Source organism: Leucoraja erinacea, chromosome 30 (assembly GCF_028641065.1).
Source record: "Leucoraja erinacea ecotype New England chromosome 30, Leri_hhj_1, whole genome shotgun sequence".
Lineage (NCBI taxonomy): Eukaryota > Metazoa > Chordata > Chondrichthyes > Rajiformes > Rajidae > Leucoraja > Leucoraja erinaceus.
The window spans coordinates 8,886,825-8,913,594 of NC_073406.1; the positions used below are offsets into that span (position 1 = coordinate 8,886,825).

Below are 26,770 nucleotides of genomic sequence, written 5' to 3' on the forward strand. Positions count from 1 at the left end.
CTCACGAGCTCTGACCTCCCCACCATCAAAGGAATTTATCGGAGTCGCTGCCTCAAAAAGACAGACATCTTCAGAGACCCACACCATTCTGGCATCACACTCATTTCACCACTGCCATCGGGAAGAAGGTACAAGAGCCTGAAAACTGTAATGTCCAGGTTCAGGAACAGCTTCTTCCCTACAGCCATCAGGCTATTAAACACCACAACCTCATATAGACTCTGAACTACAATAGACTATTATTATTATTGTTGCACTGTTTTGTTTGTTTTTTGAGTATGTATGTGTATGTATATGTATATATATATATATATATAGGTATGTTGTATGTGTATATAAATATATATGTATGTGTATATATATACACATATATACACACACTGAGCTTTCTTTTCTCTCTCGTTTGTCATATCAAACTGTTTGCATATTGTTGTGTTGCAGCAAGTAAGAATATCATTGTTCTACCTGACCCGCTGAGTTCTTCCAGCAATTGATTTTTTTGCACAGAATAAAATTGATTGTTTCAACCTCCCAGACTCATGCTTCATCAGAGCATTGGAATCCAGGACTCTCACTTTTCCATAGTCACTTTTTCCACGACATCCACACGGTGAATGGCTCGATTGTAATCATGTATTGTCTTTCCGCTGACTGGCTAGTATGCAACAAATGCTTTTCACTATACCTCAGTACATGTGACAATAAACTAAACTCAAACATTGCAGAATCAGTGATAAGCTTTTCCCCTCTAAGGTGCAGTTGGCAAAGGAGCCGGCAATGGCTGTCAACACACACAAACAAAGGATCCAATGTTAGATCGGCCAGCATCCAATATCCTCTCATCAGTTCCAGTATCATTTGGGTGGAGAGAATGAAACCAATTCTAATTCTAGTTCTCCCTGGGCTATGGTGTTTAAGCTGGAATCCAGCCGTGTACAACTTGGGTCAGTATTAAATTGTACTCAAAAGTAATTCAGCAAGTCAAGCAGCATCTATGAAGAACATGGATAAGTGACGTTGCTAGTTGGGACCCATGACTTGGCTGAAGAGGCCATGCTGCTGTGCATCCTTTGAGCAAAAACATCAAAGGTTTTCTGCACTTTGAACGAGGCAAAGGAAAATTGTGGGGGTTGGAGGAACTGGGTGATCTGACACTGACTGATCTCTCTCTCCCTCGTTCTCTGTTTACTCTTTTTAAACTTTGTACTTGTTCAGATTGTCACCTGTACACCAGGGATCAAACACAGTTGATCTGACCTGCCCGAACCCAATGTAAAAGAAACATATTTACATGGGTGAGTCGTCTTAGATCTCAGTGGCAACGGCTGCAGAAAGATATGGATTTTGTTAGAAAGATACAAAACCATGTTCTGGGCAAACATTTTTTATTTATGGTAATGCCATCTATACACTGTACATTCAGTCACTGTGTCCATTGCAAACTGGTTTTGCATTGCTATTTCTTACATATCTCATCAAGTCCTTTATTTTACATGACTGGTAGGAGGGTTAAGGAGTGGAATGGTGGAGAGGAGAGAGGGGACAGGGCAGACAGGTACACAGCGCAGTAGATAAATAGGCCGAGCAGTTTTTTTTTGTTTAGGCATTTATAAACAAGAAAGCATACATTTATTATTACATAAAAATAGTTCTAAAGATTGGAAATTAAGTTGCTTATCTTAGCAGCAGCTTACATATGAAAGAAAATCAAATATAAATATGTTGAAATGCATAGGTAATGCGACCGTGAGCCTTGCTGCCGATGTGGAGAGCACAGTAACTAGGCCCATGTACAGTGTCACTCAAGATCAACGGTTGCACATAACAACTGCTCATTCTTTTTTTAATTGAAAATCATTCTTAGGAGAGTAAAAATATGACACTTAGTTTTAAGAAAAACAGCCTTAATATTGGTGGGGGATGGGGACAGAAAAGGTTAAAGTTGAATTTATCAAACATCAAAAAGAAAGGTTGGGAGGGTGCAGGTAAAAGAGGAATCCTTTACTAAGTGATTCCTTTGGAGCAGTTACTGACTGCAGTAATTCAGGCAATAACACAACCCAATATAACAAGACAACTATGACATAGTACGGATCAAAAAGAAAAAAAATATTGGAGATGAGCACAATATACACTTATAATACAGAGCATAAAATGAAAAAAGTATTTACAGGGTTTTTTTGTACACTGGCTAGTTCATAGTGAAGCAGTTTAAAATGATTACTGGGTTTTTAAGCCAATACATCCCCTTGAATAGAAGGCTCATATCTCTTATTCAAAGCATGAGTTTGTTTTCCTTTAAAAAATCCCTTGTTGTGGTATGGACATGAATGGCACCGGTTGACCATAAAACAATAGCAAAGGGGACAGCAGAGTCTAAACAAAGAGCGCACCATAAAATAATAGATTATTGTGTTACTGTGTGTAAAGGATTAAATACTGCTTTATGTGTTATGTATACATTACTTAAAAAGACAACCCTTGCACACCACACACACAAAAAACTGGTATAAAAAATTACAAATAAAAAACTACATTAACATAAAAATATGAAAACTATTTTTATTACTGTAATCAACCCTCTTCTGTACTCTTCTTTCATCTGCATGCAAAACTCTATTAAAAAAGATTGAACTAAAAACTATTTGAACATTTTTTCCATCAAGTAACTCTGGACATTATTGGTGCAAAAACCCAGTTGTAGTTAGCTGCCCCTCAGATATAAAGCATTATTGCTGAAGAATGTATTCATTTAAAAAAAATTTCCTGAATTTTTTTTTTTTGCCTTTTATCCCCCCCCCAACTATTTGAAACGTTTGTATTAAAGTAACATGAATCATCACTACCGACTGAACAATAAGCCGCTTACAAAAAGAACACAGAACAGAAAGACATCTTCTGCCAGGAGAGTCAGTGCTGTCATTGCACTGGTCCTCCTGCTTTGCATTACTGTATCAAACAAGGAAAAGTCAATAAAACATCATATGAGACATCAAGAAAGAGAATAATGACATATAAGGCTGATTTTTTTGCATATTATATAAACATAAAACCCTTTAAATATACAAGTTTTAATGCCCATTAAAGAGTACTGTATGGTAGAAATATTGTAACTCCATGCATATGAAAGATATCGAGTCTTCCTATTACAAAAACAGATAAAGCAGAAATATCCCACATAATTGCATAAGCGTGATCTATGTTCCGTTTACATTGCACGTAACGGGGGAATTATTATGTATTTGTGTTAAAATTTTTGTATTCGCTAAAGCGGATCTGGATCCCATTGTGTAGTGGGGTTATCACAATCCACTGTTGCAGCCTTAAAAATGGTTGCAATGTTCACCCCATTGCCTCCAGATTTTTTCTTTACATCGTACACACCCCTCAAGTCTGGAGATGTCCTCTCAACGCTTCCAAATTTCACTTGTACCTAAATTCTGAAGACCTGCCTTGTAGTCTCACAGTAACAATGGCGATTATACTGGATTCATGCAGAATAGTTTAAAACACTTTTTTTTTTTTTGCTTTTATTCATTCCGTGTGATAAATATATTTTTTATCCTTATTAATGAAACACAGCAGCAAGTGTCTTTTAAGTATTAAGAGAGAAAACATTAATGTAGTTTACATCAGAGCATTCTACTAACATCAGATTACAAGATCTTATTGGATTCTGGCCTTCATGTCAGATAATGCAGCAAGTGCAGAATGTATGTCCTCATTGTTCTAACCAACCCCACCCCACACCATTCAACATCTGAGGCAGGTACATGGACTGCTGGCAGGGCAAGACAAGGTGTTTGACTTTATGCCATATTCTTCACTTTGGATGGAAGAGGTGTCTGTACATGGGCTATCTTCGTGCATTGTCAATGAGAGAATGTAATAGTCTTACAGTGGACAGCAGGGGGTGAGGGGTTTATTGTGGATGAACTTTGGAGAGTGCTAGAGGCAGGGGACACAAATACGTAGTCAACCAGAAAAATAAAAATTACTGTTTTCTTTAATGGTACAGCTCAGGTGCATCTGGTAATAAATCTAGATGTCTGAATAAAGAATTGAGACAGTTCACGTAACCAAAACAAGGCCCAGAACCATTCCTCCCCCCAGAGAAAGTGAACTAAAACACATCAAAGTATTCTGTGTCAAGAAGAATTCACAGTGAAGCCAGATTTGTTCATGCAGGAGTTGTGACAAAGTGAATTTTGCTATAACGCAGTATGTTTAAAGCCAATAAACTTGTCACCTATACACACACGCATGCATGCGCATAGGTATCTGACTAAGCAAGGTACCCAATTGATCCTGTACTCTGTAAATGTTAGTTCAGCATACACAATGAATCATTGAACAGTACAATGCAGAAAAAAAACAAAAAAAATCCCGAATAAAAGATACAATAATATTGATAAACAAAAGAGCTCTGTAAATACTGTGAACAGAGAATTGCAGCTGGTACAAAGTGCTGCTGTGGTAAAATTTACTAAATTTTGCAAAAACATATTTTGGAATGGTGTCCCAATTATACTGGATTTTCTTCTGTTGCTTGTAATCTCTTAACAACTGTCCCAGTTTTCTTTGTGATATTTCTCTCTCTCCATCCATTTTCTTCTTTCACTGAAGTGTTCTGGAGTTAGAATCACATTGTGATCACATCTCTCAAACAAAAATAAAACCAAAATATATTTCAAGTCTTTCCAGAGAATGCTCTGTTGCTGATAAGGCCAAGCAAGTATTTAACATCCCCTCCAGCTGAAAATAATCCAACCAAAAATGGAGTTGGTGGCTGGGGAGGGTGGGAAGGGAGGAAACAAAAAAGTCTTTGAAAGGCTCCATGAGCTATTTATCTTTTTCTTACAAGGAGGGGTGTTGCAGTAACGTTGTTCCATGGCTTCCGATTTGACTCATGGTGCTCTCTAAATCAAGAGGAAAAGAAGTGGAGAGCAACAGCAGTGACAACAGCAGCCAATCCTGGGGAAAGCACAGGGACGTGTGAAGGAGAAAGCGAGTTGTCAGAACGACTGCACATGTTTCAAACTTGGTTTAAAATTAAGTCTTCCGTTTTCAAAACAGTCTGTCTTTGTTTCTATACTTCAATAGCTTATTACAAAAGTAGAATTTGAAGAGTTCTGTAAATTAACCAGAGAAAGCACCGACAACCCTCCCCACCCTTTTGTTTTGTTCCTCCTCCCTTTTATTTTATTTGGTACAATATGAGACAGACTTCCAGGAGTCCTGTACATCATGTGACGAGTTGTAGAAAAAAAACTCGAAGTAGCAGAGAAGAAATCCTCGGTGCTGTCACTAACCGTATTTATTAAAGTATTTCAGAAAGAGTTGAGTATCTGAGTCTGGCAGGATGGCAGGCACATTTTTCCTGTGCTGTACTGTGTCATTAGGGGAAGGGAGTTTCAGTGCGTGTGTCTGAAGTAACATTCTTTCTCCGAAAACAACCAACTCTTGTATCCTCCGTGTGATTGTGTGAATATATACACATACGTTCACACAAACACACGCGCAGCCAAACACTCACACACACACGCGCAGTTTTGTGGATTTTCTTTTAAATCTCACTGTCTTTTGAGAGCACTTTGCAGGAGGTGGAGTTGCTTGGTTTCAGCCAGAGTTGTTCCTGAAGCTCTTTCACCATTTTTTCCAAGTGTTCCCGTGCCTCTCGTTCCCGCAGCAGGTCTGCCCGCAACTGCTCCCGATCCGCCTCGGCATGCTGCAACTTCACCTGCAGCTCCTCAATCTGAAAAGCAAAATAAGATGCCGTATTAAAGAGCTTCCACAAGAAAACAGACTATTGCATTTCTAAAGGTTGCACTGCAGAGCTGAAGCCCATGCAAGGTTGGAAGAACTTTGTTAGCATACATGGGTTTTAAAAATAAACATGTTAATTGATAATGACCATTAAATTATAACAGACCGAGAAGAGACTGTTTTAGAGCAAGTCCTATGTAGTCATTAGCTCACTGAGGGTCATGATCTTCCCCTTTCTTATCCTCTTTGTTCCAATCTCAAAAAAATCCAAAATATTTCCCCAAAATCCATACAACCACTGCCCAATCTATTAGTGTATTTTAACTGCTCTATTACCATTCTTTACTCATAGTTTCTAGTACGTAAGGCTTCAAATGAAGTCAAGCTGACTGCTCCGTATCTTCTCTAACTTGCCCGGCTCGCCTGCGGGACTCAGGAGCTGCAGACTCGCCACTGATTTTGGAAACTGAGGAGGAGGATGCTCACCGTCGGGTTTGGCGTCGGTTGACAATGAGTACGTCACTGAACATCTTCACCAGCGACTGCGGGGTCAAAACCACAGGGGAGGCTCATCAAGGTCCTTTAGTTATGTTGTGTTGTGGACTTTCTGTGTTCAGTCCACAAAAATTTTTAATTCAATTTCAATTTTATTTTTAATATGTTTTATTATTTATTTATTATTTATTTTTATTATTTTTCTTGTGATTTTTTTTTAACGATACTGCCTGTACGGGAAATTCATTTCGTTGTCTCAAATTGAGACAATGACAATAAATTTGAATACAATACAATACAATACAATAACATCTTCACCAGCTTCTTCAAAACCCAGGTCATCAAATCCTTAGAAGTACAGGTTTCAGTCCACAGAAATACACTGATTTTATTTTATATTTCTTTATTCGGATTTTGTATCGCTCTCACTAACCGTTTCCTTTTTCCATGATTTTACAACTTATTCTGTATTTTCCTTTCCCATTCTTTATCAATGTCTTGGATTTCCTTTGCTGCATTCTGAAATGTTCCCAACATCACTAGCAACATTAAAAATACCGTTTCTTGTCATAAGAGTCAGAGTCATACAAAATGAAAGCAGGTTCTACATCCCACTGAGTCCACACCACCATTTAGCATCATTCATGCTAATCCTACACAAATCCCATTTTTTGTTCTCCCCACATTCCCAGCAACCCCTCCCAGATTCTGCCACTCACCGACAAGACAGGGTCAATTTACAGTGGCCAAGTACTCAACCAACCCATATGTCTGTGGGATGTGGGAAGAAACTGGAGCAGCAGGAAGAATCAAACATAGTCACTGGGAGATCGTGCAAACTACACATTGTCAGCACTGGACTGAACTGGGGTGGTTAGAGCTGTGAGTGGCAGCTCTACTAAGCACGCCACTACCGAATTTTAACTTATTTCAGCCACAGGTGTACAGGCTTTTGCGTCCTGAAAGGATGTAGACATCGCAAATTATATATGAATTAACTGTTAGCCATTGATGGTTTCACTCTTCCCCAAAGTTTCTCTAACCATCAGAAGACACAGAGTGCTGGAGTAGCTCAGTGGGTCAGGCAGTATCTCAGGAGAACATGGATAGGCCTTCCAGACTTTTGTTCCTGTTTCTCTAACTGTAATATTATTAGCTAATTAATTCCACAATACTGGATTTGAAATCACTTAACCCAGGGCTGGTGTATATCTCAGTGGTACTGTGGGGAGTAATTGCAGTAATATAGTCTCGATAAAAAAATCATCAACTTTACTCTGTTTCTCTCTCCAGAGATGCTTTCTGACCCACAGAATGTTTCCAGAAATGTTCTTATTTATTTTACTTGGTGAAATTCTGAACAACCTTGTTGTGGAAATGAAGGCTTAGACTTATGTTTAGTACAAATATAATTATAATTTGATGAATAAAAGTACTGCAATGTAATGTAGGTATACTCCAAGGCATGATACGCTGCTAGGATGAACATGAGTTCAAGGTGCTCCGCTTATTAATTTTATTTTAGAAATTCTGAGCAATAATGTCCCTGACAGATGATTCATACTGAAGGGCCATAATCACATTAATCAGGTGTACACAGATAAGTATACACACATTTGTATTTTTGAGGTTCAAAACTGATACTATTTTAGCAAGCATTTAATTGAAAAGGAATGAATATGTTCTAGGGGTGCCATAGATTTTGCTTGTCTTGGCGTTCACAAGGTTATTTCAACATTTGAAATAACTTAAGAGTGTCGGAAGGTTCTGCAGATGCTGGTTTACACCAAAGATAGACACAAAATGCTGGAGTAACTCAGCGGGACAGGCAGCATCTCTGGAGAGAAAGAATGGGTAACGTTTCGGGTTGAGACCCTTCTTCAGAATAAAAGTCAGCAGAGAGGAAAATAACTTTCCCAGTGTAGGAAATTGTACTATTTTCACAAATGTGAAGAGGAAATAAAGGAGATGAGGCTGATGAAAAATTAAAGTGCACCAAATTCATTCCGACATACTCGTCCCAGCAGAGTTAACAGCTTCAGCTTAAGTCGTCTTTGGACTCTTGTTAGCTGTTTTGCCACCCCCTCTTCACCTGCTATATTTACCAAGTTTTCCCTCTCACAGAAGATAATTTATTTGTCAGAGAGGTGTAATTGGCTTCAACTGAGAATACTAGTGGAGTATAATGAACAATCCTCAGCACAGCTCAGCTATAACTAGAGGTCAGGTTTATGCCTGAGCACTCGAGCATTGCAAGTCTGACAATTACATCTTAATTAAAGAAAGCAGCCAATGCAGCACGTGGCAGAAATAGGTGGAAATTGTACTATGAAGAGGTGGCAGAAAACCGTAAGTGTTGCTGGCACGTGCAGATAATGTCAGGGAAGTCACCACTGGAATATTTCTTCTCTCCATCTCTCTCCTAATTTTGCTTTATTATTATTTCCCCATTCATTTGGAGCACACATCATTACCCACCCAAACCAGAGAAAGCAGGCTGCCACTGCTCTGTGAACAGCTCTTAGGAAGCATGCAGCAATTAGAAGACAAGCCATGCATCCCTTCTCCCTATCGACATGCTGCCCTCCCTCCAACTCCTCGCATTTGTAGCCACCGTCTCTTCAACAGCCAAAAAAACAATAACCCCACCCACGTGGCCTCACAGCACCAGAGACCCGGGTTCAATTCTGACTGCGGGTGCTGTCTGGGCAGAGTTTCTACGTTCTCCCCTGTGACCATATGGGCTTTCACCGCGTAGCTCCGGTTTTCTCCCACATTCCAAAGGTGAGCGGGTTTGCAGGTTAATTGTCTTCTGCAAGTTGCCTCTAGAACTCGGGTGATTAATTGTCAGCATGGACTTGGTGGGCTTGTTTCCATGCCGTATCTCTAAACTAAACTATACAAGCATCTCCCTTTCAGTAAAACGTTAACATCACCTATCCTATCCATTTTCTCCGAGGTGTTGCCCTGCTGAGTTACTTCAGCACGTTGTGTCCATTGAGTAGAGGGTGGCTTTGAATGGTGATTCTATTGTAAAAAGTTTCACACAGCTGTGAAGGTGGTTTCAACATATTTTACACCTGAAGACACCACACAATGTCATTTGATTGTTTCACTAGCTAAAACTCTGTGAAAATGTCACATTAGGAACAATGTCACCATCGCAAGAATGGTCCTGACCCGTAACGTCACCCATTGCTTCTCTCCAGAGATGCTGCCAGGCCCGCTGAGTCACTCCAGCTTTTTGTGTCTATCTTTGGTTTAAACCAGCATCTACAGTTCCTTCCTACACACACCATTGCCCATGACAGCTATAACGTCTCACCTACATGAATAAAGTGTGTTCCTATCCCACTGCACTGCTTGAGTGCAGTAAGGTTAGGTCTGCCCTGTCCCTGAACCAGAACATACTGTAACGTATTGCAGTTCCCACTCAGCTTTGTTTAGTCTGCCATAGTCATTCTCTGCAACTTCTCCTGATGTTGAAACAGAAGTCTACATCATTTCCTCTTCCTTCACTTGATTGTTCACGTCTTGAATCTGCCAGACTTTCCCTGTTGTTAAACTTCCTGTACAATTTTGGGAGTGGAGAAGTATTGTTGAATCTTGCAATCTTAACCCTTTCCCACTCCTCCATTCAGAAGCTGACCCAGGTTAAAGGTGCAATATAGTGAACCACGTTGAATCTCCTGCTTTTGGTGCAGCAGCTGTTGTTATACTGCATTTTTCACATTATAGGCAACTTGTTTCAGTATCATAGTCATAGAGTGATACAGTGTGGAAACAGGCCCTTCGGTCCAACTTGCCCACACCGGCAAACATGTCCCAGTTACACTCGTCCCACCTGCCAGAATTCGGTCTATATCCCTCCAAACCTGTCCTATACATGTACCTGTCTAACTGCGTCTTAAATGTTGGTCCCTGCCTCAACAACCTCCTCTGGTAGCTTGTTCCATACATCCACCACCCTTTGTGTGAAAAAGTTACCCCTCAGATTTCTATTAAATCTTTTCCCCTTCATCTTAAACCTATGTCCTCAATTCACCTACTCTGAGCAAGAGACTCTGTGCATCTACCCGATCTATTCCTATCAGTTTAGTGAAATCAACAAGTAACTGCACATATATAATACACAAGATTAATTTGTGTTATACACCTAACCATGCGACAAAATCAGGATTATAACTAGCATCTGTTCAAAACTATGAATTTGTGGAGAAGGCAGAGCAACGGTCATGTTACATTGGGTAAGGAGGCTTCAAAGTTGCTTGGTTAATAAATTGAAGATGAAATTTTGGAAATGAAAACTTCCACCCTTCTTCTTGTACCAGGACACCTTGGTGCTAACCATGACAATTCACAGTTTGAGATGATCTGGGTTGCTCGGACTTGGAACTGGGAAAGATAGTTGCCATTTGCAGCTCCCCTGTCATAATGACATGAATGCAGATGCTAAGGTGGTCCTGAACCAACACTACTGTCTGCAGGTTCGGATTGTATGGCCAAATTTATGCTGCGAGCAGAAAAGCAGTGAACGTCTTTGATTCAACTTTACGAATACCATTCAAAATGGTGCTGGACCACCTTGGAGAAATATAATCCAGCATTGGTTATGGATAGAGGCAGGAGAATGGGGTTGTGAGGGATAAATAGATTGGCCACGATCGAATGGTGTAGCAGACTCGATGGGCCGAATGGCCTAATTCTGCTCCTATGTCTTAAGGAAATCTCGCCTTCTGCATGCCATCTCCCCGAACTCATCCTCTAATTCCCCAACTCCACTCTGCCATATCTCCAACATCATTGACCACTGAGGTGTATCTTATGTTGACAACCAGAACACCCTCTGCCCAACACATTTCAGATAACATCCTGCAAATGTTAAGATTTTGGCTTTCCTGTTCTCATAACCCAAATTATCAGTCACCACATGATACAATGGCAAAGCACTACTTTTGCAATGTACAACAGAGTGTCAAGCTGTGAGTTCTGTATGTTTATGCATGGAGTGTGACGCTGAGCTCAGTAACTTCAGCAGACCTACCTGTGCCGAATACTTGATCCGCAGTCTCCCTGCCTCACAGCCTTTATCGCAGACCCTGATTTGTTTCGCTTGTTCCAGTTCACGCTTTAGCCGTATCCGAGACTCATTTGCCTCTTTCATTTTCTTCTCGTTCTCTGTGCGAAGACGTTCTATCTCCTTTCGCAAGTTGCGCTTGGCCTCAGTGGCTTCACGTAGTTTCTCCTTCTTGGCCACACGGAGAAATTCAAGTTCCTGCAAAGCCAGGACGTGTGTGAGATTCAGTTAAGTAGAATTTTAAAGACGCCGAACAATTTGTAAATGGGTGTATCCGTGAATACAGCACTCAGTAGTGAAACTGGTCGTCTCCAAACTTCCAAGTTATTTTCCTGTTTTTTTAATGTAATATTCCCATTGTTTCATATCCTGTATTTTAAGTAGTATAGATCATGGTGTATATCCAAAATAATGAGATGAAGCAAAAATAAGTAAATCTGTTTTTACAAAGAAAAATATCAGATGTTTTCTTGCCTTTTTTTTGGTGCCAAGCAAGATTTCATCAAATCCTTGGGCTAATTTATACCAGAAAGATTACATTAATTTTGTAATTAAATAACTCTATACAAGCCAAATTCCTATTAAGCTTATGATTTTTATCATTCATCGCCCGATTAGATGTTTTTCTGATGCCCCAATTTTTTGCAGCACAACGTGTGTAGCAGTATCCACTTGGTCATGTGTGAAATGTGTGAATTAAAAGCAGAGTAACCGTTTTTATATTTATTGCTTCTTTTTTTATTGTTTATAGTTTATGTTTAAGCTTTCCATTGAAGTATTTAATAATGAATAGAACTTAAAATCATGAAATAAAAATCTAGTTTTCTCACCTATTTTACCGATGTCTTATTCTGAAGTCCCTCCTATTTTTTGACGTCGTCAATGCTATAACTTTTTTTTGTACTCATTGTGATTTTAAACAAATTCAAACAACGCGGTTGAAATGACCCTGCTCTGAACCACTAGCCCTGTGGTGGGTTATGTGCCGACATTTTGTAAGGGAGCTTAGAAATCAGTATAAGATACAGTGTCCCAGTGGTCACGCCGTTGTGTTCACTTTATTTTGCTCCGAATCATTGGTTGGTAAAAATCTTTTTGCAATTTTTTGTTCTTTTCTTGTAAATGTTGCGTCTTGTTTACTATAATTTTTTTTAAATTCCGTTAAACTTTCATTGCTTGTTGCTATGTTGCTGTAAAATGTGTGCACTGTGGCAAAGGGAATCAAAAGTGATCTGGTCACAGGCAACACCAAGTCTCGTTGAAAGTATGCTCCTGTCTATACAGATGATTTTGGTTCTGGGCAAATTTTGAGTAAATTAACATCGAATTTGATTAAAGGTTACTATATTCATTCTCATTTATGTATATAGTTTTTTTTTAAATCATAATTTTATTTCTCTTTTTTTTTTCAAATTTTGAAAGTATTAAATTTTAGTAACATTTTGGTCAATTTTGATTAGCTCAAAGGGATCATAGGTAGGCCCATTTTTAGTGTTGTGGTATTTTGTTATGTTAATAACTTTCAAATTTGGTCACCCATGTCACACACAAGATGGTACCCTTATTTACGGAAACACCCAAGTGTAGTTTTCAACTGTGACCTTTGTAAATTCCTTTCATATCAACACAAAGATGCCTTCTTCCCCTGCGAATCACATGCATAGGCATGATTCTGATGACTTTCTTGCTATTTTCAGTTCTGTGTCTGGAGTCCAGAGGCATTATACTGACTGGCAGCCATGAATGCCATTTAATCTAAAAGAGCTTTTAAGTTGAAAACAAGGCTCAAAGCAGTGATTAAAGATCATACCGAAGAAGTACAAGGGCTGTGTTCTGCTTTATCCTAGCCTATGTACTCATGGGGAACCAATAGTTTAGAATTAATTTTACAATCTGGCAATTATTTGTTTGAGAAGGGAAGTAGAGAGAATCCAGAGAGTCAATGAGCAACATGTCAGTGGCAGAGAAGTTATTAGAGAGGATTCTTCAGAGTAAGATTTACTCCCATTTGGAAGATACTTTGCTAACGAGGGACAGTCAGCATGGCTTTGTATGTTGCAGGTCGTACTAGCTTGATTTGAGTTTTGTGGGGAGGTGACGAAGGTGATTAATAAAAGTGGTTGATTAAGATGTTTTAGTAAGGCATTTGATAGAGTCCCCCTTGTAGGCTGATCCCGAAGATTAGGATGTATGGCACCCACAGTGACTTGGTCATATGCATTAAGAATGGCTTACTGATACATGACAATATATATATACCATATATATATATATATATATATATATATATATATTGGTTGTAAATGTAGATGGGTTGGTTAGTAAATTTGCATCACCAAGATTGCTGGGGTCGTGGACTGTCGAGAAGGCTGCCAGGATATACAGCAGGATATAGATCAACTACAGGAATGAGCAGAGAAATGGCAGACGGTGTTTAATCTGAGTAAGAGTGAGCTGTTGCACTTTCGGAGTTTGAATGTAAGGGGAAAATAAACAATTAATAGCATGAACCTTAACAGCATTGATGTACAGAGATCTTGGGGTTCAGGCCCATAACTCCCTGAAAGTGGCAACACAAGTAGGTAGAATAGTAAAGAAGGCATATGGTATGCTTACTGTCATAGGTCGGGGCAATGAGTATCAGAGTCAGAAGTCATGTTGCAGGTTATACAACTGTGGTTAAGCATCTGGAGTATTGCGTGCAGTTCAAATCGTCCCATTATAGGAAGCATATGAAGGCTTTGAGGTTCACCAGAATGATGCCTGGATTAAAGAGTATTAGCTATAAGGGGAGGTTGAATAGACTTGGGCTGTTTTCTTTTTGGGGAGTCCTGATAGAAGTATATAAAATTATAAGATGCATAGATGGAGTAGACAGTGTGAACCTTCTTCCCCAGGGTGAAAATATCAAAGACGACAGTTTTAAGGTTAGAGGAGCAACGTTTAAAGTCTTTATGTTCTTTGAGAAGTGTGGGGCAAGTTTTATTTACACAGAGGGTGACGAATGCCTAGAACATGCTGCCAGGGATGGTGGTGGAGGCAGATACGATAGTAGCTTTTAAGAGGCTTTTGTATGGGCACATAGATAAACAGGGAATGGAGGGATTAAGATAAATATGCTCTTGGCTATTCTTAGCCATTTTCTATTTTACTATTATCCAAATATATGATGGATTACAGAAGACTAGACTGAACAGGTGGATATATGTGGATATATGTAGAAACGAGAGACACTTCCAGATGCAAGTCTGGACATGGTGAGTATGAATTTCTGCCGATAGGTTAACTCATTCTTGTCGCAAGTGCCAACTTAAAGGCTTGCTTTCTTCTCAGCCCTTTCACAACTCACGTTTGTAAGGGCATTTATAATTAATACTCCCTTGTTTCTCGTTCATTGAAATGCAGTCCTTGCTAATTAATTTTGAGGGCCACAAATTTGGAACTTGCATAAACCAAACCTCCACAGTGGAGAATGAAACCGTAAAACCAATATTTACAATCATCAATCCATCCACATTGGTTGTTTATGTCAGTTGCTAATCTGCTTGATGACTGCTAATGTAGGGGTGCACTGTTAGTTCATTTACTCCTGTCATTGAATACAATCTTTCTTCTCACGCACTTTCTTATCTCACCTGTTGCAAACTGCGCTTGGCCTGCAAAGCAGCATTCAGCTTTTCCTCTTGCTTCACTCGCATCTTTATGATTTCATGTAAGAATTTCTCCTTTGCCTCCTTGGTGTCAATTCCAACATCCAAGGCCTGTCTTAACTGTTCTAGCTCCACTTCCAGTCCGCCGTTGTGGGTCTCTGTGTGACCTGAAGTCTCAAGGTTTCCGTTGGATGCGACCTGGACCCCAGGTGAACTCAGATCCTTTGCTGATGAGCCAGATGAAGTAAAGGAAGGAGAAGAAAGTGATGACAATGACGATGTGACTGTAGAAAGGAAAAAAACATTTGCATTATTGCTCATGCACGGATAATTGATTGTTGATTTTTACCTCTTCCTAAACTCCCTACTGTACAAATTAAACCCTGCCCAAGAAAGAATGAAGGAAAGCTGTCTGCACCAAAGCGACTTTGTCTTACTTGTTTAAAAAACTTCCACCACAGGAGTGACACTGTGGCACAGTGGTAGAGTTGCAGCCTTACAGCACCAGAGACCCAGATTCTATCATGATTACGGGTGCTGCCTGTATGGTGTTTGCACTCCAAAGACATACAGGTTTGTAGATTAATTGGCTTGGTATAATAGTAAATTGTCCCCAGAGTGTGTAAGGTAGTGTAAGTATGTGGGGATCATTGGTTGGCGCAGACTCAGTGGGCCGAAGGGCCTGTTTTCACATTGCGTCTCGAAACTAAACTAAACTAAAGCATGTAAAACCAATCAGCCCCGACTAGCGCTGTGCTGCAGAGATCTGGAGGCAGTCCATTCATCAGGCTTATAGATACAGAGAGGAGTTTGGGGGTGGGGAGAGTGGGAGTAAATTTATAAGCCGTGTGTGAATTAAACTTACATCCTTCCCTGCTCTCAACTTCCACTTCAGCTTCGGATTCTTTGTCTTCAGAAGGAAACGTAGGAGCAAGGGGAGCAGCTGCTTCCTGTTCAAGGCTTGATTCCGCAGTTACCCTCCTTTTCCGAGATCTGCTAACTTCATTTGGTGTCCCAATGTTCTGTGTGACTGCAGTGGCCAGCGGTGACTGTCGTCCACTCCTCTGCTGGGGCAGTGGTGTTAGAGCCACGTTTGGTGCTACTGAACTTTCGTAACTTTTGTATGCATAGAAACTATGAAGAGAGAGCACAACATTATTCAGAACAGACAAGAATTCATATCCATCCTCAAAATACAATCAAATCTTACCTCCCCAACACAAATTGAGTCTTTTTGTACTTTTAATGTTCGGACTTTTCACCTTAAAACTGCCAAGGTGTTGGATGATAGACACAAAGTGCTGGAGTAACTCAGCGGGACAGACAGCATATCTGGCGTAAAAGGAGAGGCAACGTTTCAGGTTGGGACCCTTCTTCAGACCCGACCCGAAACCTCACCCATCCTTTTTCTCCAGAGATGCTGCCTGACCCACTGAGTTACTCCAGCACTTTGTGTCTATCTCAAGAGATGCTGTTTGACCCACTGAGTTACTCCAGCACCTTGTGTCTGTCTTCGGTATATACAGCATCTGTAGTTCCTTTTTACACAAAGTAATAGATGAGCATATCTGCACAGGGTGCACCAGATGCCAGGCAGGAGCGGAATGGAATGACTGGGAATTGTAGAAAAGAGTTGTAGAATAATACGGGAAGAAAACGGGCCATTCGGCAGAACTTGTCCATGCTGATCAGGATGCCCGATTGATGCTTGTCCCACCTGCCCGCGATGGCCTATATCCCTCTGAACCTTTCCTTTCCATGTACCTTCCCAAATGTCTTTTAAATGTGTCGTACTGGCCCCTCAACCTCTTCCCCTGGCAACCCGTTCCACGTACCCACAGCCCTCTTTGTGAGAATAAAAACTGCAAAAGCACGCACAAACGGGGACATTAACAATCTTTTTTGGGTTCAAAGTCTTGGAGTGCCAATATGGTCGGATCATATGGAAGCTGCCTTCCAACTGGTCTTCAGACCTGTCCCTCAGAGAGAAGTGAGACTGAACAAACAGTTCACTTCAAATAACACTCATGATTCCAGTGTTCAGAAGGAAGATGCTTCAGCCCGTCATTATTTAAAGCAACATGTAAACTAAGTGACAGACTCAACAATAGCTTTGCTAACATCCCTTTCTGATTTAATAAACGTGCTATTATTTCACTTTGGACTCAGTCAAATACTGTACCTGTCTCGGGACAGTGCAGGAAGGTGAGGCAGAGTTTCTTTCTCAACTGTTGAAATGGCCGGTGACCATGGTCTGAAGGCGGAGAGTCTTTGCTGAGAATGTACACAACTGCTGCTTAGAACATTCTGTACGAAAAAAAATATGATGTTGTTTTCTTCATTTCATACAGGTTTCCTTACAATCATTCTGCATCAATTCTTCACCAACTAGATTGCCTTTTTTAGCTTTCCTACTCTTCCTCCCTTCTCTCTGCATTTTCATGTTTTTAAGATGGTAAAGTTAGGAAGCTACTTCAGAGTTGCTGACAGACCTTACTGCCATTCGTAAGTAATCAGTATTCACATCTGACCCGTAACCATGCTGGACACTAAAGTCTTGTACATGCATAATTACATATGTTCAAACTCAAATAAATACCCTTCAACATCAATGACCAGAACTGTGCGCAAATTTTCATCTCCCTATTCAATCCAGATGCCAGGTGTAGTGTCCTTGGCAATGCTATGGCCAAAACCAGCCAATGCTGCTAAGAACAAAATGACCCATGTCCTTTGGTCCATGTGGAAACTTGGATTGGATGGTCCCTTTGTTTTGGTAGCCCACGGACCTGCGGATTTTCCTATATACACATGTCAACAAGTTTAAGGAACTTCATCTGATTGCTAAAATAAAACTTGCTCCATCATGTTTCCCCTTTTAAGAACCTTCCCCTTCCTCACAGTTGCCACAATTTTTCCTCTCGGTTGGAGCGTGTGTGCCAACTTTCCAGCAGTCAGTTCCTCCTTCAGTTCTGCTCAACTCCAGTCATAAATTTCACAACAACACCGATGTTAAATCCACCTCTTGTAAGATGAGCAAAAGCCAACACTTTTCAAAGGACAAAAAATAAGCATCTTCTTTTTCCTACCTCCCGTGCTTCTACAGAAGTTATTTGTCCGAGTTATTATTGAGTACTGTACCTTGGCACCAGAAGGAGAGGAAAAGGACCTCCACCATTCGGACTGTTTCTCCTTCTCGATGGTAATCAGATGGTCTGAAGTAGTTTCATCTTTCTTGAACTTTTTAAACACTGTTTGGTCAAAAGGGACCTAAATGGAAGGCAAAAAACAGAATAAAATTAGGATTCTTTTTGATAGTGTGCAATGCAAAAGCACTTAACTGGAAAAATAATTTGGTCAGAAACATGAAAACTGGTCTAGCTTTTAAAAAAATATAAAGTTGCATTGAGGAACTGAAGCTTTTGCAAGGTCTAAATATATGGATGAAAACTCAACCAAATGGAAGACACTAGATTTCCAAAGTGATGGTTACTAATCCAAAGCTTTAAGAGCAAATAAAAGTGAAGTGATGGAAATTTCCTCTGATGGTGCAATACAATAAAACTTCACTGCTGGAGCAGACAAGATGACACCATCTCAGACAAAACCCCTGCTTGACTGGTACTCCATACACCACCCTGAACATTCATTCAGTGGCTGCTTTGTATACCGTGTGAAACAGCACCGAGGAAGACAAGCACAATACACACATGGGACACCACCTGGGCCACCATCTCCAACATGCACGTTTCCGGACTTGGAATTCATTGTTAATGGGTTTAATTCCTCAAACTTCCTTCCCAGCAGCATCGTGGATGCACCTTCATCAAAAAGGTGACTTGGAAGCTGGACTGCCTTCACCTTCAAAGGCAGTTCAAGATAAGCAACAAACATTAGCTTGGCCGCTGACATCCACATCCCAATGTTCTCAGTCTGCAAGTGGCTTTTATGATTTGAGGCGGTGCGGCAACTGTTAATGGTGAGCAAATGCCTACAACAAGAAGAAGCTTCCCAATGACCAAAAGTAGGTTCCAAAGCCAAAGTATTAAGAGTTTTTGAATAAACGTGAATGCACTTGATATAGATGGGAACGATAGTGGGATATTGTGGTGCGTGGGTCTCAAAAGGAGGCACGAAGTCCAGTGTTTCAGTAGGTCAGATGGTATTCTTGGACATAAGAACAGCAACTGTTTTAAGTCCCCAACCTTATATTGCCATTTTTAATCTGTAATTCCCTGCACTTGGCTCAATGGGACCCAAAGCCTACAAAGCTCAGGGAATGGGCTGACATTCCACGACAAGGTGTTGTCGCTGGTGCCGATGATATTCAGACATCCCCAGCAGTCAGTCCTGCCGCACGGAGACCTCAGGTTGTCCATGGAGCCAGCGCTGTAGGGAGGCCTGATATGGATTGGTAGCATTACGCTGCAGAGTCTACCTTCCTGATTCTAGGCCAAGGATCCCATTCAACTGAATGGAAATTCCAGGCCTGAAGCTTAGGAGGAAAAGAAGACACAAAATGCTGGAGTAACTCAGCGGATCAGGCAGCATCTGAGCAGAACACGGATACGAGGAGATTCGGTTGGGATCCTTCTCTCCAGAGATACTGCCTGACCTGCTGAATTATTCCAGCACTTTGTGTCCTTTTGCATATTGACCAGCACATGCATTTCTTTGTTTCTGAGAAAAATATATTATTTTTAGTTTAGTTTAGAGATACAGCGTGGAAACAGGCCCTTTGGCCCACTGAGTCCACGCTGATCAGTGGCCCCATACACTAGCACAATTTTACAATCTTTACCGAAGCCCATTAATCTACAAACCAGTGCGTCTTCGGAGTGTGGGAGGAAACCAGGGGAAAACCCATGTAGACACGGGGAGAACGTACAAACTCCGTAGACAGCATCTGTAGTCAGAATCAAACCCGGGTCTCTGGTGTTATAAGGCAGCAACTCAACCGCTGCCCCCCTCTGCTGCTCCTATGTTATACATATAATAAAATAAGTTTTAAACGTTTTTCATTTCTATGGGGTTTGTCCGTAATAAATTTTATTTATTCTGTGAACTATTTTTTAAATGTGTGTCACAGCCTGGGTGTAGGTCTGGTCAACTTAGCCGGGTCTCTGCTTGTACCCCTGGGTGGTGCTGCACCATTTAAAGAGGGTTTTACATATACCATGTGCTTCCCCTTCAAATCATTCTTCGTTATTAAAAGGTTGCATCAAAATAAAAACTTTGTTAACTTTCATGTTGGTCCTTCATGCAAACAACGCTCGGGAGTCACGACAATAAGTTGCCAAGCAGAGAGTTTGTACACAGAGTGACAATTCCTGCTGTTCAAGTTGCAAGAGAGTGCAATTAATCTGCTTGGCAGTTTCCGACAAACAGCAAAGAATTGTGAAATTGAGTCAAATGTACAGGAATAAACATGGATGTGGGAATACAGGGATCGGGGAGGTGGAGGGTTGGAGGAGGAGACATAGGGAAGAGACAGGGGCAGGGAGTTGGGTGGAGAGAAGGGATTGGGGGGGGGGGGGGGGGGGGGGGCGAGAGAGGTTGGGGGTTAGGCAGGCGGTGAGAGGAAAGTGATCGGGGTGGGGGGGGTTTGGGGGAGAGAGGACAGAGGTCAGGGGAGAGAAGTCTGGGGGGAGGAGATGGGGCAGGGAGGTGGGGGAGGACTGGGAGTATGATGATGTAAGGGAGGAGACAAGGGAAGGAAGTGAGGAGAGAAAACGGGATTGTGTAGGGGGGGGTGGGGGGGAAGAGAGGAGTCAAGAGATCTGAGGTTGGGCGGGGGAGTGAGAAACCTCTCCCCTCCCTGGCACTAGAGAAGCAGAGGAAGCGAGTTTCCCTACGATAGGCGGCGTTGCCGGTTTCAGAGGCCGCAGCTGTGGTATGCGTTGGGTCAGTTGCCAGATTTTGCTTTGTCTACCCCGTGAATGCAGGACAGGGCATGTAAATTACCCTGATGCAAGGCAGAGCTCCAGCCTGCAAAGATTTGATCAACAACAGGACTGTGTCTGGAACGGCAGTGATGACAGCACCAGTAAGGTATTTGGCAAATGCCCCTTCATTGCTGCAAACCTCTCAGTTGGGGGTTCCAACACTAAAACCACAACAGGTGACAATGCCAAAGGGAGGCTGTTATTTTTCTGTCAGCACACAGAACATTTTGTTCGGCAAGACATCAATTTGAGGCTCGCAGTGAATGCTGGAAAAACTGCTCAAACACGGCCTCTATTGTGGGTCAAGTGTGAAGCATGCACAGTGGGCCAAAACTCTTCTGTTCTACAAATCAGTAACCCTTTGTGTGACAGAGTGCATTTCTGATGACATTTTGAAAATAATTCAGATACTGATCAACAGGATTCATCTGGAATTCCATGCTCATTTAATAACTACATTTTATTTAGTTATTAAAACTACATTAGAACAAAAACTATTGGAACAAAAACACATTTTAAATATGGATCCTTGAAATTATGGAAAATCAGAGGGTTGTTTGCATATTGTGTGTAGGACACCATGTAGATATTGTACATTATAAGCAAATGTTAGTGGTTTGCTCATTAACACTTTTTAACTGTTTTGGGAATTTAATCGTTGATGCTCATTGTTAAATGTCCTGGGAAAGTGGTGATTTGATAGACTCACTGGGAGGGCAGTTGAAGCAAGCATGGGGGATGGGGGGTGGGGGGGTTGGGGCGGTACTCATGCGAGACAATGGTATTTCTTCCCGAAAGGACAGGAGAGAAGCAGATGGGGTTTCTGACACTCTGTTGGTTTAACGGTCACTCGGACTTCTCATTCTGGGCTTTCATTAAAAAAGAACGAATTCAAATTCTCAAGTTGTCTTGATAGAATTTAAGCATAAACATTTTTCACTATTGTAATCATGTATTGTCTTTCCAGTGACTGGTTAGCACGTAACAAAAGCTTTTCAGTGTGCCTTGGTACATGTGACAATAAACTAAACTAAGATTATTAATCCCAGCACAGAAAGAATTCCAGGGTTTGTTGCAACTTGGACATTTAGACTGCGGACCGATGGTATGCCTGCTGCTGCTGCTGAGGCCTTTTGAACCATTTAAAAGCCAACAAGAGAAGCGGCCCAGAGCCCAGAGCTGGTGGGCTCAGCTGGCTGGGACACGTGGGAGCCACGTTAAAGATCAGAGGCCAGGCCCCAAATCAAGAGCCGTGGACGGCCAATGTTTCCATACAATAGCAAGGTCACGCAAGGCCTCGAGAAATTCAGCATTCCCACCAACAGCCAGGAGAACCGCGCTCCGCCAGGAAGTGACGTGAGAAGCCACACTGATCCCAGCAGGCAGGCTGTGAAGCAGAATATCCTCCAGCTGGTGAACAAGTCACCAGCAGACTCAGGAACAGCTTCATCCCCTCTGTTCTGAGCGGTCCTTCCATAAGCTAGGGTACTCTGATTCACCTCTACTTCGTCTTACGAACTGATGCGCTACAATGCTGAGAACTATATTCTGCACTCTGTATCTTCCCTTATTGTACTTGAGTTTGAACTGATTGTATCTATATATGGTGTATCTGATCTGTTTGGGTACCATGCAAAGCAAAGCATTTCACTTTACCTCAGTATATGTGGCAATAATAAACCTAAACCTAGTCTTTAGAAACTACAAGATGGTTTGCTGGATGTCCCACTCTTCGACACCAAGTTCAAGCACCAGTGACTGACTGGCTTTGCAGTATCTCCATTCAGCAACCAAGATATACAAATGCTGTTTATTTCAGAAATACCACCGTTCGTTTGTCCAAATAAATACAGCAGCAGTGTAGTCTGTGTGCATTCTCCACTACACACAGGCTGCCACACCACTCCTGTTTGAACAATACTTACACCACATTTTTTTCCAACCAGGAGTTTGTACATTCTCCCTGTGACCCTGTGGGTTTTCACCAAGTGCTCCGGCTTCCTCCCACACTCCAAAAAAGATGTACAGGTTTGTAGGTTAATTGTCTTTGGTAAAAAAAAGTAAATCGTCTCCAGTGTGCAGGATATTGCTAGTGTACAGGTTGATCGCTAGTCGGCACGGACTTGATGGGCCAATGGACCTGTTTCCACGCTGCATCTCTAAAGTCACAGCTGCAGGGCTTTCAGTTATTGAGGGAACTGGCGACTGGCCGAAACTCAGTTGGAGCAAACCATCAACGGTTTGAGTTAATGTGACTCTGAGTGTGTCTGAACTTTGTCAAAATTACTGGAACCACATTTTGAAAAGTGCACCTACATTTCTGAAGTTAAGCAAGCATCTTACAGCTGGTTTCAATAAAAAACAGCCAAGTATGGAATGTTCTGAAGCTTTGGATTGCTATCACACACATACCCCTATCCTACTGGGAAGCTGTTCAGGATGTTCAGTAATCACAAATGGCCAACCAACTCTAGCGCAACAATCCGTGAACTCCCACTGAAGGAAATGAATAAGGTAGAAATGAATGGAGCATCATTTTTCTCACAGGGAGGATGCTCTGGGAAATTTCCGTCACTGACAAACATTGCAACTGAGTAGACTGCATCATGGTGTTGCTGTTTGGCAAACAACCATACAATATGCAAAACATTCTTCAACAAAGACATTTTCTCCTTAAATAAAATTGAATTGATAACTAAACAGTCGGATTTATTTGCGATAGCATTGTTCTTTTGCTCAGGAGAAATATGAAAACCGAGAGCTCTGTGCACCGAACAATCAAAACTCATCCCATCTGAGTTCTCCACTTGAGCAGCAACTCATCAGAATAAGTTCCATCAGCTCAAAAATCAGAAGACCAGAGCCTTGCATTTCTACACCACAGCAGTTCATTGGCAGGCATTGTCTTAAGAGCTGCTTTGTAAGTGGCATTTCTAAAAATGCTTTCAGATGAAAGGATTTGTTGTGCGAGTGCGTCAAGCCAGGATAAAGCCTATTATTATAGTGCGAGGGAACAACCAAGGGTCTCTCGTGGAATCAGTGACCCATGCATTGCAAGGTTAGTGGCTCACCCTTTTTCTTTCTCCAATATGCAGCTCAAAGTTGGAGAAAAACTACTCAGCAGAAGCAACAGTCCATGTTTACAGGATGAAAATAAGACAATAGGGCCCATGTTTCAAGCTGCTTTGCATTCCCCCTTCTCATATCTGAGCAGTTCCCCTCTTCCTTCACACATCCAGTCCTCGTGATCCTCTCCGGGATTTCACAGGCCCTCAGCATCCCATCAATATTAAAACATTCTCTATTCCTCTTTAGAATTCTTTTGCTCGGGTTAAAGTTCAATCCACAGTTTTCACTGAATGAAAAGTTGACTTGCTCAAGCTTCAAAGCGCCACTGTGATTTGGAGTCTGCCCTGCAAGGCACTGTTCACAGTCTGTCAACAAGAGGCTTGTACAGTGATCTCATCTTTATCGGGATGACATGTTTGCATCTGGACAAAGTTTTACAAATCAAAAGGAGAAACAGTGCCATTGATAGGCACCATGTTTACTACAATGTGGTCAGAGGGCCATTGCCTGCAGATCCCAGTGAAATCAGCAACTTAGATCGTCTGAAAACTCCAAGCCCCTTTTTAAAAAAAAGCATTAGAGCGCAGCACTCCAAATACTTTTGAATTAAAATCCAGAGCTTGATTGATGATTTTGTTGTACTACCATGCATTCTGATCTTCACTGTGTTGTCTCAAAAGTTGTTAAGCACAGATCGTAAATCCATTAACAAACCATCCAAAAACAGACGTAAACAAATGCCAAGTTGGGAAAGTTGAAATAGTTTGAGAATGCAATGTGTGTAGGAAGCAGAGAGGGAGCTAACAGGATCTTGCAAGATATTTGCATTGATATTTCTTCAAACGCTTCGATGAGTAAGGGCATAACAGCAGGAATACCCCGATTCGACCCCGGATTTGTACAGGGTTAATAAACCCCGGTCAGGGTAGGGGTAATCGTTCAGGGCACTATAATTTCCTTCGGAATTGCTGATGAGAGAGAGAGAGAGAAAGAGAGAGAGAGAGAGAGAGAGAGAGGTAACAGCGATTACAGCACCTCCAAAATTATCCTAAAACCTTCAACTTGACATCTGCAGTGGTGATGGCAGGAGTGTTGTTATTAGAAACTACACAGGGGGCCCCAAACTTATCCCAACGCCATCACAGAGCTGTTTTTTACACTCAGCTCCCTCCAGGTTCCATTCTAGTTGTAAACGCTGAACAAAACCAGTCTTTTATAATTGCTCCTCCCTGCTCTGAACGTCACTGCGATACTCCCTGTGCCTGCCATTCGCTGTTTGACAACCCAGGGCCCACAACATCAAAGGCTTAGGTTGAGATTTATCTTTCACCTCAAGCTGTGCGGTGGGTCAGATTAAGGCAGAACGTGCAAGTCCTGTCCCACCCAGAGTCAGCACCTTCCTGACAACCAGGAGGTTAAGCAAAGGGGAGAAGCCCACAAAAAGACGACTGACCTCTTTATTGTATTTACCATTGAGGCCAGAAATACATTTTAAACTAGTGAGCTTTTGGGAGAGGGATGTTGGGGCAAAGCTCGAGACAGTCAAGAGAGCTCAGATGAGTTGCAGCTGCTTAGTACATTACAACCCCACCCCCTTCCCTGCGATGAAGGCAGTGACTGCAGCCTGTTAACTATGCCGGCCTTGTGCTCATCATTTACAACAGGGAGCATGACGGAGGAGCGAATGGACAGTCTTGATCAAAGATCCTATAGGATCTTTGGTCTTGATTAGAGGAGGAGGAAACAGGGTCAGGGAAGGGGCACGACATAAACTCACTAATTCAAAGGCTCCCCTTCATTTACTACTTTGCCTTCCAATGTATGATGGCAAAAAAACAACATGAAGCCTCCAGGTGTGTGGCGACATTTTGCCAGCAGCACAACAGCTGTAGCTTCAGAGAGCACAGTCGCCAGAGATCGAGTTGCTTGCATTACAGCTCCAGAGACCCGTGTTCGAATCTGACTGGGTCCCATCTATCCATTCTCCTTGTGACCGCGTGGGTTTTTGCCGGGTGCTTTGGTTTCCTCCTTCACTCCAAAGATGTACAAGTTCGAAGGTTGATTGGCTTCCATAAAATTTTAAATTGGCACTAATGTGTAGGATAACGATAGTGTACGGGGTGATCGCTGGTCAGCGCAGACCCGGAGGGCCGAAGGGCTTGTTTCCGCACTGCATCTCTAAAGCAAACGATGTATTTACAAAGTAAAAATGTCATGGTTCCATTTCAGGACATATGACAATAAAACATTCTTGACTCTCTTCGTAATGGCCTGTTAATTGGGATACGTGTGAGGCCATCACAGTTCAGAATAACCCTTGGCTGAGAGTAATCACCACCCCTTGGAGAGGAAGACAAGCCATTCACGGGATTCCCTCTGAACAATGAAATGCTTACAACGATCTTGGGGAAAACATTCATAATACGAAAAAGGTAACAGAAAACACCATCCAATCCTCAGTATTAGGCAGTTGTAGACAACAGACAATAGGTGCTGGAGTATCCCATTCGGCCCTTTTCAGATTTTTCAGTTTCAGCCCTTTTCAGTTTCAGATTTTGTATTAACATGTAATCTTTTCAAAAGGTCCATGGCTGAAATTGTCATAACTCTTCAGTTTAAAGGCAATAATGCATTATTATCCAACCAGTGCTGTATGCTAAAAGGCTGGATTGTTATGACAAGGGTTTGATTCGATAAAGACGAACATCCAATCAAGCACTTAAACCCTAACAATATGGCACCAATTCAATCCAACCATGTGGAAAATG

At 41.6% G+C, this 26,770-nt stretch overlaps 1 protein-coding gene across 1 annotated transcript in view; it reads right to left on the reverse strand.

Annotated features, from left to right (window-relative positions):
• Positions 1-1,368: 1,368 nt before the first annotated feature.
• LOC129711613 (ski oncogene-like) overlaps positions 1,369-26,770 on the reverse strand; it is a 149,441-nt gene continuing 124,039 nt past the window's right edge. Inside the window, exons 2-7 of the mRNA XM_055659383.1 lie at positions 18,130-18,258; positions 17,171-17,295; positions 15,854-16,122; positions 14,974-15,272; positions 11,306-11,536; positions 1,369-5,755 (exon numbers count right to left, since the gene is read on the reverse strand). Coding sequence (XP_055515358.1) covers positions 5,567-5,755; positions 11,306-11,536; positions 14,974-15,272; positions 15,854-16,122; positions 17,171-17,295; positions 18,130-18,258 — 1,242 coding nt within the window. The 3' untranslated portion in view covers positions 1,369-5,566. The remainder of the gene's footprint in view (positions 5,756-11,305; positions 11,537-14,973; positions 15,273-15,853; positions 16,123-17,170; positions 17,296-18,129; positions 18,259-26,770) is intronic.